At 39.5% G+C, this 12,837-nt stretch overlaps 1 protein-coding gene across 4 annotated transcripts in view; it reads left to right on the top strand.

Annotated features, from left to right (window-relative positions):
- The window catches only part of cdan1 (codanin 1), a 176,309-nt gene that overhangs the window by 95,712 nt on the left and 67,760 nt on the right, over positions 1 to 12,837 (top strand). For all 4 annotated transcript variants that reach the window (XM_072263937.1, XM_072263928.1, XM_072263957.1 and 1 more), the window contains one exon: positions 5,359 to 5,439. In XM_072263937.1, coding sequence (XP_072120038.1) covers positions 5,359 to 5,439 — 81 coding nt within the window. The remainder of the gene's footprint in view (positions 1 to 5,358; positions 5,440 to 12,837) is intronic.

The following is a 12,837-nucleotide window of genomic DNA, read 5'->3' as shown; positions in this document are numbered from 1 at the left end:
TAGAGTGTAGTGACATTTGCAATCTTCCGGTCCTCTGGGACCATGTCAGAATCAAGTGATTCTTGAAAGATCATGACCAGTGCATCCATTATCTCTTCAGCAACCTCTCTGTAGTCCACCTGGTCCAGGTGACTTATCCACCTTAAGACTTTTGAATTTGTCCAGCACTTTTTCCTTTGTAATAGCAATGGCACTCACTCCTGCTCCTTGACACTCACAGACCTCTGGCACACTGCTGGTGTCTCCGCAGTGAAGACTGATGCTACCTCACCAGCATCATTTTCCAGTGGTCCAATATCAATTCTCACTTCCCTTTTATTCTTTATATAACTGAAAAATCTTTTAGTATCTTGCTTTATACTATTGACTAGTTTGCACTCATATTTCATCTTTTCCCTTCTTATAGTTTTTTTAGTTGCCTTTTGTTGGATTTTAAAACTTCCAGTCATCCAACTTCCCACTCACTTTTGTTACCTCTTATGCCCTTTCCTTGGCTTTTATGCGGTCTTATGCAGTTCCCTTGTCAACCACGGTTACCTACTCCTGCCAATTGTAACAACTTCCTCTCTGGAATATATCTATCCTGCGGCTTGTGAACTGTTCCCAGAAACTTCAGTCACCTCTGCTCTGCTGTCATCCCTGCCAGTATCCTCCTCCAAACAACTTGGGCAAGCTCCTGTCTCATGCCTCCATAATGCCCTTTGTTCCATTGCGATACTAATACATATGAGTTATGCTTCTCCCTCTCAAATTGCAGTATGAATTCAATCATATGATCACAGCCTCCTACGTGTTCCTTTGCATTATGTTCCTTAATAAGATCTGGGTTATTACACAACACCCAATCTAAGATAGCCTTTCCCTGAGTAGGCTCAAGCACAAGTTGCTCAAAAAAGCCATCTCATAGGCATTCAACAAATTCCCTCTCTTGCAATCCAATGCATACCCGATTTTCCCAATCCCCTTGCGTATTGAAACCCCCCCATTACAATTGTGTCATTACCCTTATTACATGCCTTTTCCAGCCCCCTTTGCAATCTCAGCCCTACATCTTGACAACTATTTGGAGGCCTGTATATGACTCTCATAATTTTTTTTCACCCTTACAGTTTCTTAACTCCACCCACAAAGATTCAACATTCTCTGACCCTATATCACCTCTTTCTAAATATGTATTTCCATCTGTTACCAACAGAGCCACACCACCGCCTATGCCTTCCTCCTGTCCTTTCGACACAAAGTATATTCTTTGATGTTAAGCTCCAGAATATGACCTTATTTCAGCCATGATTTAGTGATGCCCACGACATCATACCGACCAATCTCTAATTGTGCCATGAGTTCGTCCACCTTATTCCGAATGCTACCTGCATTTAAATACAGCACCTTCAGTTCTGCATTCTTCGCCCAAGTGACAGTGGCTAAGTGTGTTGGATCCTCTGGTATTGCAAGTGATAAGTTGATAGTAGTTTGGACTTCAAGTTAGTATTCTATCACACTCCTGACAAGCTTTGTAGATAGTGGACAGACTGGGGAGTTAGGTGGTGAGTTACTTGCCACAGGTTTCCTAGCCTCTGAACTTCTGTTGTAGCTACATTATACATATGGTTGCTTTGGTTCAGTTTCTGGTAAGTGGTAAGTCCTAGGATATTAATAATGGGAGATTCAGTGATGGTAATGCCATTGAATGTCATGGGCGATAGCTGGATTTTCTCTTGTTGGATGTTGCCGTTGCGTGGCTAAATAGGCTGATGAGCAATAATACTGTAGCTTGGATGATCACAGCCCCTAGACAACTTTGTGTGATTGTCAGAGTATCTTTCAAATCACCAGGCTGTTCTAAAGAAGTTGAACCCTGACCTCCAAAGATAGCATATCCTTTGATAAAAATCTAGCATGTTTATTGTTAGAAACACTGCATGCTTTTCCTTAATCGATTACACTCTTTACATTTCTGTAACCTTTATTGTGAATTCCTTTATGCCATAATCTCTCAGATGCTTAATTTTCTAAAATGAGTAAGAAATAGTGTTTATGTAACTCCTCTTATGACCAGTTCATATTCCAAAAAAGCAGACAAGGCCAAAAGATATAGGAGCAGAATTAAGCTATTTGGCCCATCAAGTCTGCTGTGTCTTTTCATCATGGCTGATCCATTTTTTTTTTCGGGCCCAATCTCTTGCTTTCTCCCTCTACCCTTCATGCCCTGACCAATCAAGAATTGATCAACCTCTGCTTTAACTATTCATAAAAACTTGCATCCACAGCTGCCTGTGGTAACAAATCTCACAGATTCACCACTATCTGACGAAATTCCTCCTCATTTCTGTTCCAAATGGATCCTCCTCTGTTCTGAGACTGTGTTCTGGTCCTAGACTCTCTCACCGTCCAAAACATCCTCTCCACCAAAGCCTTTCACTATTTGATAGGTTTCTATGAGATCACCTCTCATTCTTCTGAATTCCGGTGAATGTTGGCCTAGAGCCATCAAACATTTTTCTCATGACAAGCTGTTCAATCCTGGAATCGTTTTCGTGAACCTCCTTTGAACAATCTTTGGTGACTGCACATCCTTTTTAAGATAAGGGGCCCAAAACTGCTGATTATACTCCAAGGGAGGTTTCACCAGTGTTTTATAAATTCTCAACATTACATCCTTGCTTTGATAATGATGTGAGTATACTAAGCAAGAAGTGAAGCTGAGAGGGTGTTTGTGAGGCAGTGGGTATGAAAGAGATGGTGTGGTATGTGGCTGTGATGGGATTGGGAGTTTGGACTGGAGATCAAGAGTATCATTGATATCTTTGAGATATTGTCCGGTCATGGCTAGGATCTGGCAAATTGATGCCTTGAGATATTGGAGGGGTAGGAGTTTGGTAGCAGTAGCTACCAAGGAGGCTATTAGTGATGGTTTGTACCTTGTGTATGAGGTAGCCAGGATGACGTGAAGAACTTGCCTTGGAAGGTTTTAAGGTATCTTCCTTCTGAGAAGACCAGATTGTCCATAAGTGCTCAATATTGTTCTTTCCTAGGATAAAGCAATCTCAGTATCATGTTTTACAAAAACTTGCAATTCTCACCACTGTCTTTAAAGAGTTTGTAAGTTGGTTTCCTCCTGGTCCTCTGGTTTCCTCCCTCATTCCAAAGACGTGGGTTAGGGTGAGTGAGTTGTGGGCATCTATGTTGGTGCCAGAAGTGTAGTGACATTTATGAGCTGCCCAGCACTATCCTTTCTGATTTGATTTGATGCAAGCGATGTATTTCACTTTACATTTTGAGACAAATAATTTTTTCCTGCGTTGTTACAGGAAGCCAGCATCCATTATCAGGGAGCCTCAGGAATCATACCACCTGGTTCAGGAACAGTTATTACCCCTCAACCATTAGGCTCTTGAACCAAAAGGGATAACTTCACTCAACTTTATTTGCTCCTTCACTGAAGTATTCCCACAACCTGTGGATTCACTTTCAAGGACTCATCCCGCGTTCTCATTGTTTATTTATTTATTTATTGCTTCATTCTTTCCATTCATTTATTCTTTCTTTATATATTTGCACAATTTATTGTCATTTGCACACTGATTGCCCAGTTGGTGTGGTCTTTCATTAATTCTATTATGGTTATTAGATTTATTGAGTATGCCTGCAAGAAAATGAATCTCAGGGTTGTATATGTTGATATATATGTACTCTGATCATAAATTCACTTTGAACTTTACCTTTAGAAAAGCTTGACTCCATGCCGTCCTGAAAATAAAAAAAACTTCTGTAAGAGAAGCAAAAGTGGGGTGGAGGGCACCTCTAGAAATACTTTGTTGAAATTCTAGACTGGACGTGAATCAACCATAAAGTGTCATTGTTACATTTTGCTGTGGGTGAAGTTGCATCACATTGAAGGAAAGAACTCCGCAACTGGATTCCCACGCAGAAATCACTACATTATCATTGATAATGATCAACAGCGCATTTCCAGGTGTAAGTGGTGAGGAAAATACAGGCATTCTTATATTATTTGCTGTGAGAATGAATCATAGGGAAAGAACACTTGCATTTACTTTGTGCTTCTAAAATCTGGGGGGGCCCAGCAGGTTTTATAGCCAATAAAGAATTTCTGAAATATGTCCATTATCTCTAAGAGAAAGAAAATGATAGCAATTTGCAGACAGTAAATTCCCACTATTTGCAATCTGATTTAGTCTCGTTGGATTGAGGCATAACATATTGGTCAAATCTTGGCATGAAAGCTCATGCTTCTCTTCAAAAATGTTCATTGGTTTTTCAACTATCACTATGGATTCTTCAGATATCACCCTGGGTTCTTTGAGAAGGGAACAGCATTATTTTTGATATCTTTCAGCATCCCTGAAAGTGTAGTACTCTCTGTATCAGAACTTGAAGCAATAACTCTGTGAGCTGAGCCATAGCTGACATATTAAGGGTGAGAAGTTTTAAACGTCTGTGATTTAGCAAAGCAAAGTTATCGAAGTATTATCTTTATCCTTGGCACTTTCTAAATTTCCATTAAATGTTTCATGCCATTGTTTGGCCTGGGTACAGATGTCCATATCTAGCTACAGGGAATGTGTTGTCCCAGATGAATGTCAAGTGAAACCATTAACTTTCCTTTCAGATACTGGAGATCCTGACTGCTGGCAATCCCATCTTCACCAAATGAATGATTAGGATTTTGAACTTCCTGGCATGTGGAATAGTTAAAACAAGCTAGCTTTAATATCTTAAAAAAGAAGATGGATCAATGCATGACAGGAAAATGTTAGGGTCAGATTGAATACAAAGAATTCTAACCTGAACCAGCTGGGTTGAATGGCACATTAATGAGTTGCAAATTCTGACATTAACTGACCTTTTATTTTTTTGAAAATTATAAATTCTACACTTTTTTTCCAAAAAACATAATTTACTTCTATAAAAGTTCAATTAATTGTTATTATGGGCAATATTTCTATTTTCTTGGAACAAAGTTCAAAGTAAGTTTATTATCAAAGTACAAATATGCCACCATATCCAACCATATTCATTTTCTTGCAAGCGTATGCAATAAGTCCAATACCCATAATAGAATCAATGAAAGACTATACCAATAGGGCAGACAACCAGTATGCAAAAGACAAACTGCAAATATAAAAGACAGGGGAGAAAAGGAAACAAGCAAGCAAGCAATAAGTATCGAGAACATGAAATGAAGAGTCCTTGAAAGTCAGTCCATTGGTTGTGGGAACAATTCAGTGATGGGGCGAGTGAAGTGAACAAGATAAGAGTAAAGATGTTGAAATGACTGATACATGACATAAAATAGATTGTGTACAATCTAAAGCATTATTGAAACTTTTGTTTTAGGTTCCTGCAGTTCCTGAAGAAATATTCTTCAATGAAGAGAAGATAGATGAATTTGGAATTAACACATCAGACCAAGCCTTAGTAAGTAATCTGTAAAGAGTTTTTATTATTCTAACCTGTAAAAATGACTATGCTATTCAAAGATTTAAAACAATGGATTATTTGCCATCTAATAAGATTAGTCATAAGCTTACTAAATTGCTTGTTGAATGATGACAATGCAAAGCTAAACCATGTAAGCCAAATCATGTTCGCCTGTTTTTAGAATCAGGTTTATTATCACTGGCATGCGTCGTGAAATTTGTTAACTTCGCAGCAGCAGTTCAATGCAATACATAATGTAGAAGAAGAGAAAGAAAAATAATATTTAATACATAAACAAGTAAATCAATTAAGGAATACATATAATGAATAGATTAAAATCGTGCAAAAACAGAAATAATGTATATTAAAAAAGTGAGGTAGTGTTCACAGGATCAATGTCCATTTAGTAATCAGTTGATCTTTGCTACAAAGCATTCAGAGTGGGTCTTTTGGCTAGTCCCATAAAACTTGGTTCTTTCAGCTGAACAATCTTAAATATGTTCATTTAAAAACAAAATTTCCCTGCATATTAAGGATTACACTGACCTCACAAAGCAGTTTGGTCAATACATTTATCACTTCTCAGTATGGAAATTTGGGTGTAGGTTGTCCTAGGGTACAATGGGTTCCAATTTTACAGAGATCTGTAAGTTAGTTTTATCTGTCGGAAAAAGCACAAAAATAAACATACCTCCTTAGCACCCGGGACTGATGAGAAAGAATATTTACTAAAACTAGAGAGTGATGAAATTCAATTTCTCTTTCCACAGTTTCTGCTTGACCTCCTGAATGTTTTACAGCACATTTTGACTTTATTTCAAATTTCCAGCAATTGAATTGTTTTTTCTCTGATAATATCCACTGTTTCCAGTCTGCCCATGTAACCAAGTCACTCATTTCCAGAATTGCTTGGTAACTTGCTTCATCCTTTCCATAACCTGTATGTCTTTCCTAAAGTGTGGTGTCCATAGTACTTCAGCCGTGGCTAAGCTAGTGTCTTATAGAAGTTCATGTCCTCGTTCTTAAACTTTAAGCCTTTGTTTTTGAAGGATTTAATCACTTGCACAAGTTGACCTACCACTTTGAACAATCACTACCATTTTCGAATGCTGCCCTCTAGTTTATATTGCTTCTTCTCATAATGCAACAGTTCATATTTGAGTATTAAATTTCAGCTATCATTTCCCTGTCCATTTTGACTACCTGACACTATCTCGGTGTAGTCTGTTACTATCCTACAATTGACTGAAAACTATGTATAGTCTTTTAGAAGTTGTCTCCTAATATTTGCAAGGTCAAATCATTATTGTGGGCTACGAAAGTAGTAGCCTGGATATTCACCCCTGGAGATACCAGTATACCTGTCCCTGTTGTCCAAGAAGCAGCCTTTCTCTACTACTCGGTTTCTTGTTACTTAGTTAAGAACTAAGTAATTTTTCAAAGAACTTCCTGAGCCAAGTTCTGCACCCTTTGAAGGAGGCTGAAACAATTGTAAATATAAGAATGTTTTGATTTTGCTGGAGATACTGATTGTGGACTTCAGGAAGGGTAAGACGGAGGAACACATACCAATCTTCATAGAGGGATCAGAAGTGGAGAGAGTGAGCAGCTTCAAGTTCCTGGGTGTCAAGATTTCTGAGGATCTAACCTGGTCCCAACACATTGATGTAGTCATAAAGAAGGCAAGACAGCGGCTGTACTTTATTAGGAGTTTGAAGTGATTTGGCATGTCAACAAATGTACTCAAAAACTTCTGTAGTTGTACCGTGGAGAGCATTCTGACAGGCTGCATCACTGTCTGGTATGGAGGGGCTACTGCACAGGATCGAAAGAAGCTGCAGAGGATTGTAAATTTAATCAGCTCCATCTTAGAAACTAGCCTACAAAGTACCCAGGACATCTTCAGGGAGCAGTGTCTCAGAAAGGCAGCTTCCATTATTAAGGACCTCCAGCACCCAGGGCATGCCCTTTTCTCACTGTTACCGTCAGGTAGGAGGTACAGAAGCCTGAAGGCACACACTCAGCGATTCAGGAACAGCTTCTTCCTCTCTGCCATCCGATTCCTGAATGGACTTTGAAGCTTTGGACGCTACCTCACTTTTTTTAATATACAGTATTTTTGTTTTTGCACAGTTTTTTAATAATGTATTCAATATACGTAATTGATTTACTTGTTTATTTATTATGTTTTATTTTATTTACTTCTTTTCTCTCTCTGCTAGATTATGTATGCATTGAACTGCTGCTGCTAAGTTAACAAATTTCACATCACATGCCGGTGATTCTGAGATACTGCAGAGACTCACCAGGATGTTGCTGAATTGGATCATTTGAGTTATGAGGAGGGACAGGCTAGGCTGAGTTTGTTTCTGCTGGAGTGAATGAGGTTGAGAGGTTATTTGATAGATGTATACAAAATAATGTGGAGGACTGATAGAGGAGATAGTGAAACATTTTTTTCCATGGTGAGGGTCACTAGGTCGGGGCATAAGTTTAAGATGAGAGTTAAAAGGTTTGGGTGGGGAGGGAGAGTTTAGAGCGAGATTTGTCACACAGGTAGATGGAGTCTACAATGTACTCGTAGAGGTTTAAGACCATAAAACACAGGAGAAGAATTAGCTAATTTGGCCTATTGAGTCTACTCTGCCATTGCATTGTGGCTAATTTATTTTCACATGCAACTCGTTTCTCCGCCTTCTTTCCGTAACCTTTGACTCCCTGACTAATCAAGAACCTATCAACCTCCACTTTAAATAAATTCAATGACTTGGCATCAATACATACAAGGACTTTACATCTTCTGATCTCATGTCACCTCTCTCTAAGAATTTGACTTAATTTACCACTAGAACCACCCCACTCTCTCTGCTTACTTGCCTTTCCTTTCAATATAGTGTTAATCCTTGGATGTTAAGCTCCTCACTATGATCTTCTTTCAGCCATGACTCAATGATGCCCACTGCATCATACCTGCCAATTTCTAAATGTACTACAAGATAATCTACCTTATTATGAATTCTGTGTGCATTCATTTATAGCATCTTCGATCCTGTTTTCATCACCCTTTTTGATTTTCCCTGCATGTTACACTTCATTTCATCCCATTGACTGCCATTTTTCCCTGTCATCTGCCTGTCCAACTGCCCTATCCTCAGCCCTATCACTTGGGTTCGCATCCCACTGCATAATTTGTTTAAACAGCTCTAGCAAACCTGCCTGCAAGGGTATTGGTTCTCTCCCCACCCCCCACCCCCCACCCCCCACCACCTCGGGCTCAGTTATAACCTTTCCTGTTTGTACACATCATACCTTTCCTAGAAGGGATCCCAATGATCCAGAAATCTTGAAACCCTGACCCTGCACCACTGCCTCAGCCACTCGTTCATGTGTACTATCATCCTATTCCTGCCTTGCCTAGCATGTGGTTTTGAGAATAATCCAGAGATTACTACCTTGCAGGATTTGCGCTTCACCTCTTCTCTAACTCCCTATACTCACTGTGCAGGAGCTATTCCCCCTTTCTACCCAAGTCATTGGAGCCAATGTGCACCACGACTTCTGGCTGCTCACCCTCCCTCTTGAGAATATTCCGCAGCCACTCTTGAGACATCCTGGACCCTAGCATCTGTGAGGCAACTTATTATCCTGCTGTCTCTTTCATGGCCTCGGAATCTCCTGTCCGTCCCTCTAACTATCGAGTCTCTTATCACTACTGCTCTGCCTGACTTTACCCTTCCCTGCTGAGCTGCCAAGCTGGCTACAGTGCCATTGGCCTGGCTGCTGCTGTAGCCTGATAGGTCATCCCACCCGGCAGTTCCAAAAGGCCATATTTGTTGCTGAGGGGAATGACCATAGTGGAACTCTTTGCTGACTGCTTACTCCCCTTACTTCTCCTGGTGGTTGCCCATCTACTCTCTCTTACTTCTCGTGGTCACCCATCTACTCTCCCTTACTTCTCGTGGTCACCCATCTACTCTCCCTTACTTCTGGTGGTCACCCATCTACTCTCCCTTACTTCTGGTGGTCACCCATCTACTCTCCCTTACTTCTCCTGGTGGTCACCCATCTACTATGCTCAGTAAAAGTCTCATCTGAGGTTTTCAGACTCCTAGATGGATGATCCTGAGTAGATCCAGCTCCAGTTCCTCAGAAGCTGAAGTTTGGTGCACCTCCTGTAAATGTACTCATCAGGGCGACTATTAGTTATACTGAAATTTCATATCTCAATGGAGAATTCCATTACCTTAACCTATCATCTTCCCTACACTACTTATACCTCTAACTTCTTAAGCCTAAGACTTCTCAAGTCCTCGACTGCGCTTGCTCTTTAGCCCTTGGCCCCTTCTGGGGCATAGGCCACCGACAGCAGCTCGCTAGAGTCCTCTGATCTGGTCCAGTCTTTCAACGTCCTGTGTGTAGCCCATCATATGTCTTCTAGGCGAATATCCTTCCTCTCCCAGGGATGAGGTCTGGAGCTTCTGCTGGCATTTCTGTAGCACTGGGTTTTTACAGGATGTGGTTACTAGCCCTAAATCAGCCTTTCTCCAAATCACATCTTGCGTGAGGACCAACTTTACCCTTCTTCAGTACTCCCTTGAACTTGGAAAACAGTGGTTACTGTTCCCAAAGTATTGCCCTACTGACAATCCCACAACCAGCCCTATTTCATTTCCTAAGAAGTGTTTGAGTACTGCTCCTACTCTAATTAGACTCTACATATTGTCTCAAGAAATTTTCTTGGACATGCTTAAGTCCTGCTTCATCTAAGCCCTTGTACTAGGGCAATTCCAGTCAATGTTGGGAAAGTTAAAATTCTACAGTACTATAACTGTATACATAAGCTTTAGTTTTCTAGAAGTGGTGTTGCCGGTGGACAGGAAGGTGAAGAAGACTTTTTGGCATGATAGCCTTCATCATTCAGGGCATTGAGTTATGCTGCAGTCATACAAGACACTAGTGGGGCTATATTTAGAATATTGTGTTCAGTTTTGGTTATCCTGCTGTAGGAAAGATAACATACCTCCAACACCATGGGCCAAAGGGCATGTACTTTGCTATAATGTTTTATTTTCTGAGTTGGAAAGAGTGCAAAGGAGATTAAAGAGGATGTTACTGGGACTTGAGTGACTGAGTTATGGAGAGAGAAGTTTGGGACTTTATTCACTAGAGCACAGGAAAGCTAGGGGGGAATTGTATAGTTATTTATCTTAAATTATGAGGGGTATAGGGTGAATGTGCAATCTTTTTCCCAGGATGGGGAATCAAGAGTTAGAGTGCATAGGCTTATGGTAAGAGGAGAGATTTAATACAAGCCCAATATCTTCAGGTCAGACATTTCTTCCAAGAATATTTAAGTAATTTTCCATATATACAAGATTCTGACCTGTTAGACATTATTTTAAAGATGAATCCTTTAGTGAAAGGTTTTAATGGGAAAACTTACAATTTACTATTACAACAGTACAATTATCCTTTAGTTAAGGTTAAGCAAGATTGGGAAAGAGAGCTTAACATGACCTTGATAACAGAGGATTGGTTGCAAATTTTGAAGTTGGTTAATTCTTTTTCGATTTGCGCCAGTCAGTTTTTAATTCAATTTAAAATTGTACATCGTTACTATTTGACAAAGGAGAGACTGTCTAAAATATTTCCTAATGTTGATAGTCAGTGTGATAGATGTAAAACTGAGACAGCTACATTGACACATATGTTTTGGTCATGTTCTGTATTGAAACAATTTTGGAAATCTATTTTCTCTACAATTTCTAAAGCTTTAAAAATTAATTTACAACCTAGTAAATTGACAGTTTTGGTTGGTATAATCTCTCAATATATTCATGGTATTTCTATATCAGACCAACATGTAATTGCATTTGTTACATTATTGGCCAGAAGAGCTATTTTATTGAAATGGAAAGATGCCTCTGCTCCCACTTTGATACAATGGTTCTCTCAGGTGATGTTATGTCTTAGTTTGGAGAAAATCAGAAGTCGAACTTTTGATCTTCGATTTGACTTTGAGAAAAGGTGGAATTCATTTGCCCGCTACTATCATTTGATTTGAGTTAATTAAGATGGTCCCTTCTGATTCTTGTTTAAATGGATTTGAGTTGGCGGATTGATGTTTTTCTTTTATGGAAGCTTGTATGGCGTATAGCTCCGGGGTTGTGCTCCCAATGGTTTTTTTTGTAAGTAGGGTTTTTTTTTTTGGTTTTAGTTAGTAAGGGTTCTTTTTCCCTTCTTTCTTTTTTCCAAAAAAAATAGTTTTAACATTTTATTTTTTTCTTATTATTATTGATATTGTTTAGCTTTGTTAATGATAGCTGAGTGTCCAGTGGGGACCAGAGGTGACTGAGCTGTCCTGGAATGGACATGACAAGCCCCTTTACCAGAGCTGCTGGGCACCACCACCCTGGACACCCCATAAACCCTGTATCTCTAATTTGGTTATGTTAACTTTGTTTATTTTGCTTGTTTCACTACCACTATGCTAGTTTTGTTAGTTTATCGTTATACTTTGTCTTTGCTGGATTTGTAATAATGGATCGAGTGTATTTTTTTCAACTTGGAGCTCAGTTATTTGGAAGCGTGTCATACAATTGAGTTTCTTGCTCAATCTCTGAGCGGTTTTGGTTTATTTTTCAAGTAACCACTGCAATGTGCTCAGCTTATTTGACTTGCTCCTTGCATTAAAGTTAACACAGTTAAACCCACCAGCCTTGTCTTGCTGCATAATTACTGGACTTGATTGGTTTGTCTTCTACATTTTTCTCTCCACTTGTTGCACTGCTACTATACTTTTCACCACTGCCCACTACCCCCACCCCAAGGCCATTGATTTTCTTAATATCTAAATATCTGCAGATCTCTTTCCTAAATGTACTCAGTTTACTGCAGTCCTCTAGTATTGAATTGCAAAGACTCAGACTATGAGTGTATTCCCCTGAATGGCTAACCACTTACTTTGAGTCTACAACTTCTCATTCAAGACTATCCAAGTTGGGGAACATCATATAGAGATATAGATAGATATGTGTGTGTGTTCCCTCTTCTCCCCCCTCCCCATAGGAAGTAAATGCAGATATCTCAGGAAATAAGAAAAATCTAGTCAAATACTTGAATCACCAAGGCATAGAAGATGGACCTAATGTGTGTAAATGGGATTGATGTAGATGAGTTGTATTGACATGGTGGGTCTGTTTCTTTGCTGTACAGCTCTGACTGACTGACTCTAAGTTTGCAATTATGTAGCTCTAGGTGTTGAAAATTTGTTCTTTCATCTAAACTGTTGACACTATCTGTGAATGGGCGAATCCCTCAACTAACCCTGTGACAGCACATTGTCCATTTATTCTGACAGTTTGGTCTTTTCATTAATCCTGTTTAAATATGTTA

The sequence above is a fragment of the Mobula birostris genome, chromosome 1, assembly GCF_030028105.1.
Source record: "Mobula birostris isolate sMobBir1 chromosome 1, sMobBir1.hap1, whole genome shotgun sequence".
Taxonomy (NCBI): domain Eukaryota; kingdom Metazoa; phylum Chordata; class Chondrichthyes; order Myliobatiformes; family Myliobatidae; genus Mobula; species Mobula birostris.
Note: the sequence above shows the minus strand (reverse complement) of the source record. Positions and strands in the feature narration are given on the sequence as shown.